At 55.5% G+C, this 12,500-nt stretch overlaps 1 protein-coding gene across 1 annotated transcript in view; it reads left to right on the top strand.

Moving 5' to 3' along the window:
- Positions 1 to 12,500, top strand: part of cacna1da (calcium channel, voltage-dependent, L type, alpha 1D subunit, a) — a 72,159-nt gene that overhangs the window by 14,968 nt on the left and 44,691 nt on the right. The window contains exons 3-7 of the mRNA XM_084705635.1: positions 4,354 to 4,493; positions 6,875 to 7,056; positions 9,668 to 9,820; positions 10,211 to 10,407; positions 11,651 to 11,754. Coding sequence (XP_084561761.1) covers positions 4,354 to 4,493; positions 6,875 to 7,056; positions 9,668 to 9,820; positions 10,211 to 10,407; positions 11,651 to 11,754 — 776 coding nt within the window. The remainder of the gene's footprint in view (positions 1 to 4,353; positions 4,494 to 6,874; positions 7,057 to 9,667; positions 9,821 to 10,210; positions 10,408 to 11,650; positions 11,755 to 12,500) is intronic.

Here is a 12,500-nt window from a genome sequence, read left to right as displayed (position 1 = left end):
TCCCTCTTTCTCTCCCTCTTTTTCTCCCTCCCTCCCTCCCTCCCTCCCTCCCTCCCTCCCTCCCTCCCTCCCTCCCTCCCTCCCTCCCTCCCTCCCTCCCTCCCTCCCTCCCTCCCTCCCTCCCTCCCTCCCTCCCTCCCTCCCTCCCTCCCTCCCTCCCTCCCTCTCTATTCATCCTGTTGTTCCTCTCCAATCCTCTGCTGCGTTCTGTTGAGAATGGGGGCAGCTGCAAGCCAGCCTCAACCTGTTACCGCGGTAACAAAGGGGCCCTGTGACTCTTACTCAAGGCTAAGTGCTCCACTCAGTCGGCAGTAAACTGTTGGCAAAACGAGCCCTGCAGACCACTATGGTCCTGAAATCATGCTGTGTATGGAGCACAGGGACTAAAGACCCCCTCAGGACCTCCAGTTGGTGTGTGTGTATGTGTTTGTAACTCTGTGTGTGTGCATGTGAGGGGGTGTGAGTTGGTGTGTGTGTGTGCATGGTGTGTGTGTGTGAGGGGGTATGAGTTGGTGTGTGTGCATGGTGTGTGTGTGTGTGTGTGTGCGTGTGAGGGGGTATGAGTTGGTGTGTGTTTGTGTCAGGGATGGAAATTAGCACCTGCCACCAGCCAAATGCGGGTGATTTTGTGTTGTAGCGGGTAAACTCGCTTCAGCTACCGGCCACCGTGGCGGGTAAATTAAATGGTTACACGGCTGTTCTTAATGCTGCAGAATGCCCCATTCACTTGAATGGTGCTTCCCAACGTTCTGCGGTCAATTATGTTTCGATAACAGACCGTTGCTATGGATAACTGACCGCTGCCAAGAGAAGTGGCCTTTTTGCCTCGGATTCACATTTTAACGTAGCACTCTGCAAGTGTCAGTGTTTCATTGAGACTTGAGATTAAATAAACTGCTTCAGTATTGTAGATCTTGTAGTATACATTTTCACATGCAGTTACACATCGTCTGTTAAAAACAAGAAAGTGGCTGGTAAAAACATTGAGTGGCTGGTAGATTTTGAAATCCACCTGCCACAGTGGCCGGTGGACAAAATGTAATTTCCATCCCTGGTTTGTGTGTGTGTGAGGGGGTATGAGTTGGTGTGCGTGTGTGCGTGTGAGGGGGTATGAGTTGGTGTGCGTGTGTGCGTGTGAGGGGGTATGAGTTGGTGTGAACATGGTATTCATAGTGAACAGAGGGGCGTGTGCTGTACCGTATGTGCTGGATTGTGGCGTGGTGTTGTGGCATGTGAAGGGTTAAGTGAGTGTGTCTAATGTTCACTCCCCCCTGACGCCACAGGCCAAACCTCTCTGACTGCATTCAGACGTGAAGACCACTGGAGAATAGGGAGCAGAGACGTGATGACCCCACACAGAACAAACACAGAACAGAGACAGAACAGACACAGAACAGACACAGAACAGACACAGAACAGACACAGAACAGACACAGAACAGAGACAGAACAGACACAGAACAGAGACAGAACAGACACAGAACAGACACAGAACAGAGACAGAACAGAGACAGAACAGACACAGAACAGACACAGAACAGATACAGAACAGAGACAGAACAGAGACAGAACAGACACAGAACAGACACAGAACAGAGACAGAACAGACACAGAACAGAGACAGAACAGACACAGAACAGATACAGAACAGAGACAGAACAGAGACAGAACAGAGACAGAACAGACACAGAACAGAGACAGAACAGACACAGAACAGACACAGAACAGAGACAGAACAGACACAGAACAGACACAGAACAGACACAGAACAGAGACAGAACAGACACAGAACAGACACAGAACAGAGACAGAACAGACACAGAACAGACACAGAACAGAGACAGAACAGATACAGAACAGATACAGAACAGACACAGAACAGACACAGAACAGACACAGAACAGACACAGAACAGAGACAGAACAGACACAGAACAGATACAGAACAGACACAGAACAGACACAGAACAGAGACAGAACAGACACAGAACAGACACAGAACAGACACAGAACAGACACAGAACAGACACAGAACAGACACAGAACAGATACAGAACAGACACAGAACAGACACACAGAGGACCCTGGAGGCAGGCAGGAGACCAGCCCTACATATCAGTCTGGACGCCAGGCAGGCGTAGACCTGGGCCTCGCTCTGGTCAAACTGTCATAGGGCTGGTCTAGCTGTCATAGGGCCGGTCTAACTGTCATAGGGCTGGTCTAGCTGTCATAGGGCTGGTCTAACTGTCATAGGGCTGGTCTAGCTTTCATAGGGCTGGTCTAACTGTCATAGGGCTGGTCTAGCTTTCATAGGGCTGGTCTAGCTGTCATAGGGCTGATGTAACTGTCATAGGGCTGGTCTAGCTTTCATAGGGCTGGTATAGCTGTCATAGGGCTGGTCTAGCTTTCATAGGGCTGGTCTAGCTGTCATAGGGCTGGTCTAGCTTTCATAGGGCTGGTCTAGCTGTCATAGGGCTGGTCTAGCTGTCATAGGGCTGGTCTAACTGTCATAGGGCTGGTCTAGCTGTCATAGGGCTGGTCTAGCTTTCATAGGGCTGGTCTAGCTGTCATAGGGCTGGTCTAGCTGTCATAGGGCTGGTCTAGCTTTCATAGGGCTGGTCTAGCTGTCATAGGGCTGGTTCCAGATCTAGACCAGTCCTAGACCAACAACCATAATACAGAATATCCTCCATGAGAAGTTCCTCTGAGTTAGACTGCATTAACGTGAGGTTGCAAAAGCGAAGCTCGTTCTTGCTCTGAAGGCTCCAGACCAGGCTTAGAAAAAGAGCTTACTTATGAGTACTGTATAATGCTGAGTAATAGACTGACCTGCCTGGACTCATGTATAATGGATGGTGCAGTAACTTAAGAGAGAGCGAGAGGGGACACAGAGAGAGAGAGATGGCAGGGGGAGAGAGAGAGGGGGAGAGAGAGAGGGGGAGAGAGGGGGGAGAGAGAGAGATATGTGTGTACTCTGAGGAGCTCACAGAGCCTTAAAGAACCCCAGTCAGGCACCACAATAACACCATAACACACCTTAACACACCTTAACACACCTTAACACACCTTAACACACCACCACCATAACACAGCATAGAAACCATCCAGGCCATCCTAGCCAGCAGGCCAGTGGGCCCTGAGGACCAGGGTTGAAGCCGGCTGCTGTACGGCTCACAGTCAGCGCTGAGTCAGCATGCCGTGCAGGACGCCCTGGGCCTGGTGACCGCTCACCGGGTCCCACACTGGCCGTCCACTCCTCCGTCCCCACGGACCCAGGCCGTGTCAGCTTCCTGCAGCGCCCTGTCAGGACGCGTGTCACTTCCTCTTGTGCTGAGGCCTAACTTCCTGTTCGTCCCTGGCGTGCGCAGGGTCTGGTGCTGTGGTTTATGAGGAACGGCGGCCGTAGCTGGGGTCGCCCCTGACGAGGAGTTTCGGGCTGCGTGATCGCGGCACGTGAGTCACCAGCAACACGCTCGTGACGTGTAGTCTCCGTGGTTACACTTAAGGGACGCTGTGGCAAAATGCTCTGATTTCCACACACACCGGCCATCGTACTCTAGTTATGTTTTTGTGTGAATGGATGTCTGGTAATCGTTGCGGGGGCTTTGGGAGAGATGACCAAGACTGCGTGTGTGTGTGTGTGTGTGTGTGTGTGTGTGGGGGGGGGGGGGTGATGGGAGGGATGTAGGGTGAGATCACACCACTGAGAATGTGATGTGATCACATGGACAGGTACTCTCGCCCTCTCCCTTCTCTCCTCCACTCCCCCCTCCACTCAACTTCTCCTTCTCTCCTCTCCTCACTCTCCTCCCCCTCTCTCTTCCCTGTCAGTGTTGTAGTCGGCCGCCCTGCTACTCCTGTGGAGAGCAAAACCACTTTGTGTTTGACATTGATAAACTGGATTAACCAGATTCATTCTGCTTTACTCAAGGGCTATAGCCGTGTCTGGCCAGCTAATCCAAAAACCTGTGCCTGTGTGTGTGTGTGTGTGTGTGTGTGTGTATGTGTGTGTGTGCACGTGTCTCCTGCCTTTCATTGTATCCATCCTGTGATTTGCATTTACATAACATTCAGAGCCCCAGTTTAGTTTTAGATCTCTTTCTCACTGGATTTAGTCATCACTCTCAAATTCAGGCCACAAAAAAAGACCCAATTGTCTTTTTACAAAGTGTGTGTGTGCTGTGTGACTGTGTGACTGGAGATGTGTGTGTGTGATTGAGTTATGTTCTGTGCTACCACAGTCTAATTGTTCCTACCCACACTACCCCACGTATTGGCACTAATATCAAAGGTCATCATGCTGAAATGGCTTTGACTGGCCTGTGTAAGTGACTGTGCTTGTTTTGTCTTGACAGGAAACAGTAGAATATGCCTTCCTGGTCATCTTCACCATCGAGACGTTCCTGAAGATCATCGCCTACGGTCTGGTGATGCACCAGAACGCTTATGTGAGGAACGGCTGGAACATGCTGGATTTTGTCATCGTGGTCATCGGGTGAGTACGACCTTGCGTTGCCCTGCCAACGTGTTTAGTCTCGCGTTTGTCTCGTTCGGTCTGGTTCTGTCTGGTTTGGGATCTTCCTCTTCAGCTCATGTCTGGGTTGTGATGGGTGTACCGTGGCTGTAGGTGAGGTTGGTCTCTGAGGCTCGGCCTCTCGGGGGCTGTGTGGCCCAGCAGGGGGGGGGCCTGGGCGGCCTGCTGTCACTCCTGTTGTTGTTGTTGTTGTTGTCGTCTGTGAGGGATTACTCTGGCTTCTGCAGTGGCCCTCATCATCGTGACAGTAGCAGTCACAGTACAGTATGCTGCAGTCACACAGGGCTGAGGGCACACTGGGCCCCAAGCCTCTCTCTCTCTCTTCCCCTCTCTCTTCCCCCCTCTCTCTCTCTTCCTCTCTCTCTCTCTCTCTCTCTCTCTCTCTCTCTCTCTCTCTCTCTCTCCCTCTCTCTTCCCCCTCTCTCTCTCTCTCTCTCTCTCTCTCTCTCTCTACCTCTCTGTCTTCCCCCTCTCTTTCCCTCTCTCTACCTCTCTCTCTCTGTCTCTCTCTTCCCTCTCTCACTCTCTCTCTCTCTCTCTCTCTCTTCCCCTCTCTCTTCCTCTCCCTCTCTCTCTTCCTCTCCCTCTCTCTCTATTCCTCTCTCTCTTCCTCGCTCTCTCTCTCTCTTCCCCTCCTTCTTCCTTGCTCTCTCTCTCTTCCCCTCTCTCTTCCTCTCTCTTTCTCTCTCTCCCCCGTCAGCAGTTATCCCCCCCTCCGCTGCAAGTCTCTCAGTGGAGACCCTCCCCTCCTCACACCCACGGCGCATGTGACCCAGAAAAGACATGCAGAATAATACAGTGCCTCTACAGTGCCTCTACAGTACCTCTACAGCACCTCTACAGCACCACCAGAGTGACTCACCATCCTCTGCCTCTGACCCCACCCTTCTATCTCTTTTCTCTCTCTTTTTTTCTCTCTTGGTCTCCCTTCCTCTCTCCCCCTCTTTCTTACTCCTGTCTCTCTTTCTCTGCACTTCCTCTTCATTTTTTCTCATATTAACCTCCTTCTGATTCCTTTTTGTCTTCCCGTTTCCTCTCTCTCTCTCTCTCTCTCTCTCTCTCTCTCTCTCTCTCTCTCTTTCTCTCTCTCTCTCTCTCTCTCTCTCTCTCTCTCTCTCTCTCTGTCTCTCTCTCTTTTCCTCTCTCTCTCTCTCTCTCTCTCTCTTTCTCTCTCTCACTCACTACCTGTCTCCCTCCCTCTGGACATTCTCTTCTCGTTATCTGCCACCTCTCTGTCGCCTCCCTCCCTCCCTCCCTCCCTCCCTCCCTCCCTCCCTCCCTCCCTCCCTCCCTCCCTCCCTCCCTCCCTCCCTCCCTCCCTCCCTCCCTCCCTCCCTCCCTCCCTCCCTCCCTCCCTCCCTCATGTTTCCTCTAATACACACAGTCCAGTGGGTAGCTGGGTCAGATCTCAGCCGGCGTGCAGCGTGCAGGGGCAGCGTTGATCTGGCCACGCCATGACGGTTGGCCATGACGTTTTTTTTTTTACATTTTGAAATTAATCATTTTTGAACAAAGTTTTGACAAAAAAACGTTTAGAGAGGTTTAAAAAAGTTTTCCCAATTTTTGGGGTAAACAAAAAAAAAACAGTTACAAAAAAAAGGTTTTGACCAAAAGGTTGAGGTAGAAAAAATATTTCAGCTAATATTTCAGCAATATTTTTGCTAAGTAAGTGGGCCGCGAAGTGGAAAAGGTTGTGAATGGCTGAACTAGGCGGTGAGGCCCCCACATCACCATCAGCCTCTTATGAAAGAAAATAAGAGAACCCTGTTTCATTCTACACTTTCATGCTTTGTATTTTAAAGACTAAATAAGCAGCAACAAATGTAGGTTGTAAAAATAACATATATATATATATACACAGACACACTCATCAGTTGAAAAATTTAAGTACACTCTTGAAAACTCTTGTCTTTCTCCAAATGTTTGAACGTTTGATACGTTTAATGGGGGGTCAGATGGCTGAGCGGTTGGGGAATCGGGCCATTAATCAGAAGGTTGCCGGTTTGATTCCCTAGGTTTGGAGGTGATGTAGTAAAAATATTTGCCCCAATTGCAGCAGCCACAAGTACTCCCTCCCTCCCTCCCTCCCCTCCTCCCCAGGCCCCCCTGGGAAGGGATGCAAAAAAAGAGCCCCGGAACCGACCACATGAATATCGGTGATTTGTTTACTCTGTGACTCTTTGTTTACTCTGTGACTCTTTGTTTACTCTGTGACTCTTTGTTTACTCTGTGACTACGTACGGATTTGTTTACGTCTCCACCACGTCAGTTGACCTGTTCTTCTGGTACCGTATGCGGTGTCCCTGTCTGACCCTGTGTGCTGTGGGCTTTGGGGGCGGCAGGTTGTTCAGCGTGGTCCTGGAGCTTTTGACCAAAGAGGAGGAGAAGGAGGAGGTGGTGGAGGAGGTCCTGGCCGTGCACCCCTCCATGCATGGCCACGCCGGGAAGTCAGGGGGCTTCGACGTCAAAGCCCTGAGAGCCTTCCGCGTGCTGCGACCCCTGCGGCTCGTCTCAGGAGTGCCCAGTGAGTGATGCCACACACACAGACACACACAGACACACACACACACACACACAGACACACACAGACACACACACACACACACACACACACACACACACACACAGACACACACACACACACACACAGACACACGTAAAAGTGATCCTTCCACTTTGCACCCCTGCCACCCTCCCTCCCACTGTCACCTAACCCTAAAGGTGACCCTTCGACTCTGCTCCACCCCCAACCCTCCCTCCCTCCCCCCCCCCCACACACCCTCTCAGTTCCCTCTCTCCCAGAAACAGCTGTTTCCCTTCCAGTGTTCAGCTCCAGACTGGTCCTGGAGAGAACAGCATCTGGCTCCATGACACTAATGAGTTCTTCATGTAGGCCCGTAGATTCTCCAGGAAAGAGGGGCATGGTGGGGGGTTAGAGGGGCATGGTGGGGGGGTAGAGGGGCGTGGTGGGGGGGTAGAGGGCCATGGTGGGGGGGTAGAGGGGCGTGGTGGGGGGGTAGAGGGCCATGGTGGGGGGGTAGAGGGGCGTGGTGGGGGGGTAGAGGGGCATGGTGGGGGGGTAGAGGGGCATGGTGGGGGGGTAGAGGGGCGTGGTGGGGGGGTAGAGGGCCGTGGTGGGGGGGTAGAGGGGCGTGGTGGGGGGGTAGAGGGCCATGGTGGGGGGGTAGAGGGGCGTGGTGGAGGGGTAGAGGTGCATGGTGGGGGGGTAGAGGGCCATGGTGGGGGGGTAGAGGGCCATGGTGGGGGGGTAGAGGGGCATGGTGGGGGGGTAGAGGGGCGTGGTGGGGGGGTTGAGGGGCATGGAGGGGGGGTAGAGGGGCGTGGTGGGGGGGTAGAGGGGCGTGGTGGGGGGGTTGAGGGGCATGGTGGGGGGGTAGAGGGCCGTGGTGGGGGGGTAGAGGGGCGTGGTGGGGGGGTAGAGGGGCGTGGTGGGGGGGTAGAGGGGCCATGGTGGGGGGGTAGAGGGGCGTGGTGGGGGGGTAGAGGGGCGTGGTGGGGGGGTAGAGGGGCATGGTGGGGGGGTAGAGGGGCGTGGTGGGGGGGTAGAGGGGCGTGGTGGGGGAGTAGAGGGGCATGGTGGGGGGGTAGAGGGGCGTGGTGGGGGGGTAGAGGGGCGTGGTGGGGGGGTAGAGGGGCATGGTGGGGGAGTAGAGGGGCATGGTGGGGGGGTAGAGGGGCGTGGTGGGGGGTAGAGGTGCATGGTGGGGGGGTAGAGGGGCGTGGTGGGGGGGTTGAGGGGCATGGTGGGGGGGTAGAGGGCCGTGGTGGGGGGGTAGAGGGGCGTGGTGGGGGGGTAGAGGGGCGTGGTGGGGGGGTAGAGGGCCGTGGTGGGGGGGTAGAGGTGCATGGTGGGGGGGTAGAGGGGCGTGGTGGGGGGGTAGAGGGCCATGGTGGGGGGGTAGAGGGGCATGGTGGGGGGGTAGAGGGGCGTGGTGGGGGGGTAGAGGGGCATGGTGGGGGAGTAGAGGGGCATGGTGGGGGGGTAGAGGGGCGTGGTGGGGGGTAGAGGGGCGTGGTGGGGGGGTAGAGGGGCATGGTGGGGGGTTTGAGGGGCATGGTGGGGGGGTAAAGGGGGTGATACAAAAGGCAAAGCGTCATTAGATACTCTAATAGACGCTGATTTGGAAGCGAAGTTCATCTAAACTTCGCTCTTTTCATCCCCATCCCCAACAGAGTGTCTCTCTGTTGGAATCACATGTTCCTAAACTAGTGTGAGCCCAGCACACCCCTCCCTCCCTCCCTCCCTCCCTCCCTCCCTCCCTCCCTCCCTCCCTCCCTCCCTCCCTCCCTCCCTCCCTCCCTCCCTCCCTCCCTCCCTCCCTCCCTCCCTCCCTCCCTCCCTCCCTCCTCCCCTCACAGCCCAGTCCTGTGAGTTCTGCGACAGAGTTCAGGGGCTGGAGCCTCGAACGTCGTGAGCCCATATGGCGTGTCTGTGTGTGTGTGTGTGTGTGTGTGTGTGTGTGTGTATGTGCAGACCCTCGGGAGTGTTCTCTCTCCAACAGGCTGTCCTAAATCGATGCCTCAGAGACACCGCTTCTGTTTCTGTGTGATAACACACACACACACTTATTCACACGCTGTCGCACATGCTCGTCACATCAAACTAACATTTACACAAACACACACATCCATACTTGTAAAAATGTAAACACGTGGCGTGCACACAGGAACAATCAAAGGCAAACTGTCAGGCTACTGCGCCCAGGAAGTGTCGTTTAGACAACAATCTGTATTCATAAGGCTATCTAAGTCATTTGTTTAATTCATGCAGTAACTTGGACAAGTAACACAAGTTACTTAAATAAGTAACTGTAATAATATTACTCAATATCAAAATGTAACCTGTTATATTACTTCGTTACTCACTTAAGAAATAATATTATGTAACGCTGGTGGTGACTTCCACACATCCACAGCTTGACAGTCGTCACGCTACACTAACACAGAAACGGTAACAACTCTGGTAAACAACAGAACTTACCAACACACCACACACATTCACACACACAGATACACACACACACACGTATGCAATTGAACCACTCAAAATCATCCCTTACCTCAATAGTGTTCTGTTTTGTCAACTCCTCTAAGTGTGTGTTCTCCTGCTGCAGGTTTGCAGGTGGTGTTGAACTCCATCATTAAAGCCATGGTACCTCTCCTCCACATCGCCCTGCTGGTCCTCTTCGTCATCATCATCTACGCCATCATCGGACTGGAGCTCTTCATTGGCAAGATGCACGCCACCTGCTACATGCCCGGCTCAGGTACTGGACACTGTGTGTGTGTGTGTGTGTGTGTGTGTGTGTGTGTGTGCAGGCCCACTGTAGCATCACTATCACCTTGTTCTGCCTCACTTTCTTTTTTCTCTCTGCCTCCATCTCTCCCTCCCCCTCTTCCCATCTCTCCCTCCCCCCCTCCCCATCTCTCTCCCCCCCCTCCCCATCTCTCCCTCCCCATCTCTCCCTCCCCATCTCCCCCATCTCCCCCCCTCCCCATCTCTCCCTCCCCATCTCTCCCTCCCCATCTCCCCCATCTCCCCCCCTCCCCATCTCTCCCTCCCCATCTCTCCCTCCCCCCCCCCATCTCCCCCCCTCCCCATCTCTCCCTCCCCCCCCCATCTCCCCCCCTCCCCATCTCCCCCCCTCTCTCCTCAGACAAGATAGCGGAGGAGGAGCCCGCTCCGTGTGCTATCTCTGGTCACGGGCGCCAGTGCCCCATGAACGGTACAGAGTGCCGGGAGGGCTGGCACGGCCCCAACGGCGGCATCACCAACTTTGACAACTTCCTGTTTGCCATGCTGACAGTGTTCCAGTGCATCACCATGGAGGGCTGGACCGACGTGCTGTACTGGGTGAGGACCCCCCGCTCCCCCGCACCCTCCCCCCCATGCCCCCCCATGCCCCCCCACTCCACTGCAACCCCCCTGTCCCATCCATGCCCCCCCCCCCCATATTCCCTCCACCCTTTCCCCCAGCACCCTTCCCCCCTGCATGCCGTCTGAGAACCTTTCATACTCCTTACCTGAGTCTGTGTCAGCCGGGAGCCGAGAGCAGGACTGCAGGACTAGGCTGGAGCACAGCTAGGCTGGAGCACAGCTAGCCTGGAGCACAGCTAGGCTGGAGCACAGCTAGCCTGGAGCACAGCTAGGCTGGCGCACAGCTAGGCTGTACCACAGCTAGCCTGGAGCACAGCTAGCCTGGAGCACTGCTAGGCTGGAGCACAGCTAGGCTGGAGCACAGCTAGCCTGGACCACAGCTAGCCTGGAGCACAGCTAGGCTGGAGCACAGCTAGGCTGTACCACAGCTAGCCTGGAGCACAGCTAGGCTGGAGCACAACTAGGCTGGAGCACAGCTAGCCTGGAGCACAGCTAGGCTGTAGCACAGCTAGGCTGTACCACAGCTAGGCTGGAGCACAGCTAGCCTGGAGCACAGCTAGGCTGGAGCACAGCTAGCCTGGAGCACAGCTAGGCTGTACCACAGCTAGCCTGGAGCACAGCTAGGCTGGAGCACAACTAGGCTGGAGCACAGCTAGCCTGGAGCACAGCTAGGCTGTAGCACAGCTAGGCTGTACCACAGCTAGGCTGGAGCACAGCTAGCCTGGAGCACAGCTAGGCTGTACCACAGCTAGCCTGGAGCACAGCTAGGCTGGAGCACAGCTAGGCTGTACCACAGCTAGCCTGGAGCACAGCTAGGCTGGAGCACAGCTAGGCTGTACCACAGCTAGCCTGGACCACAGCTAGCCTGGAGCACAGCTAGGCTGGAGCACAGCTAGGCTGGACCACAGCTAGCCTGGACCACAGCTAGCCTGGAGCACAGCTAGGCTGGAGCACAGCTAGCTCTGCTGTAATGCTCTTACCCAGATCCACCTCCCTGAAGGCTCCGCAGGCTCTCCTCCCCAACCCTGACGCTGTCTCCTCCCCAACCCTGACGCTGTCCTCTGTCTCCTTCCCTACGTCCAACACTGGCCTTCATTCTGTCCTTCACTATGAACTGTGTTTATTTCTCCTTTTCTTTCTTTCTTTCTTTCTTTCTTTCTTTCTTTCTTTCTTCATCTCTCTCTCGCTCCTCTTCTCTGGCGCGCTGGGGCACCCTCAGATGAACGACGCCATGGGGTTGGAGCTGCCTTGGGTCTACTTTGTCAGTCTGGTCATATTCGGATCGTTCTTTGTTCTTAACCTGGTTCTGGGTGTGTTGAGCGGGTAAGACTGCTGTCTCTCACCTTTCCTGACAGGCCCCCTCCTCCTCCCTCTCCTCCTCCTCCCTCTCCCCCCTCCCTCCTCCTCCCCCTCCTCCTTCTCCCACTCCTCCTCCCCCCTTCCCCCTCCTCCCTCTCTCCCTCCTCCTCCCCCCTCTTCCCCCCTCCCCTCCCCCCTCCCCCTCCTCCTCCCCCCTCTTCCCCCCCCCCCCTCTTCCCCCTCTCCCTCCTCCTCCTCCCTCTCTCCCTCCTCCTCCCCCCTCTTCCCCCCTCTCCTCCTCCTCCCTCTCCCCCCTCCCTCCTCCCCCTCTTCCCCCCCCCCCCCTCTCCCTCCTCCTCCCCCTCTTCCCCCCTCCCCTCCCCCCTCCCCCTCCTCCTCCCCCCTCTTCCCCCCCTCTTCCCCCTGTCCCTCCTCCCTCTCTCCCTCCTCCTCCCCCTCTTCCCCCCTCTCCCTCCTCCCCCTCCTCCTTCTCCCCCTCCTCCTCCCCCCTTCCCCCTCCTCCCTCTCTCCCTCCTCCTCCCCCCTCTTCCCCCCTCTCCCTCCTCCCCCTCCTCCTTCTCCCCCTCCTCCTCCCCCCTTCCCCCTCCTCCCCCTCTCCCTCCTCCCCCTCCTCCCTCTCTCCCTCCTCCTCCCCCCTCTTCCCCCCTCCCCTCCCCCCTCCCCCTCCTCCTCCCCTCTCCAGCACTCTGCACTAGTTACACTGTAACTGTATGATCTGTTCAGACTTCTCAGTCTCAGACGGAAGCGTC

Source organism: Hypomesus nipponensis, chromosome 9 (genome assembly GCF_054491055.1).
Source record: "Hypomesus nipponensis isolate SF chromosome 9, ASM5449105v1, whole genome shotgun sequence".
Lineage (NCBI taxonomy): Eukaryota > Metazoa > Chordata > Actinopteri > Osmeriformes > Osmeridae > Hypomesus > Hypomesus nipponensis.
Note: the sequence above shows the minus strand (reverse complement) of the source record. Positions and strands in the feature narration are given on the sequence as shown.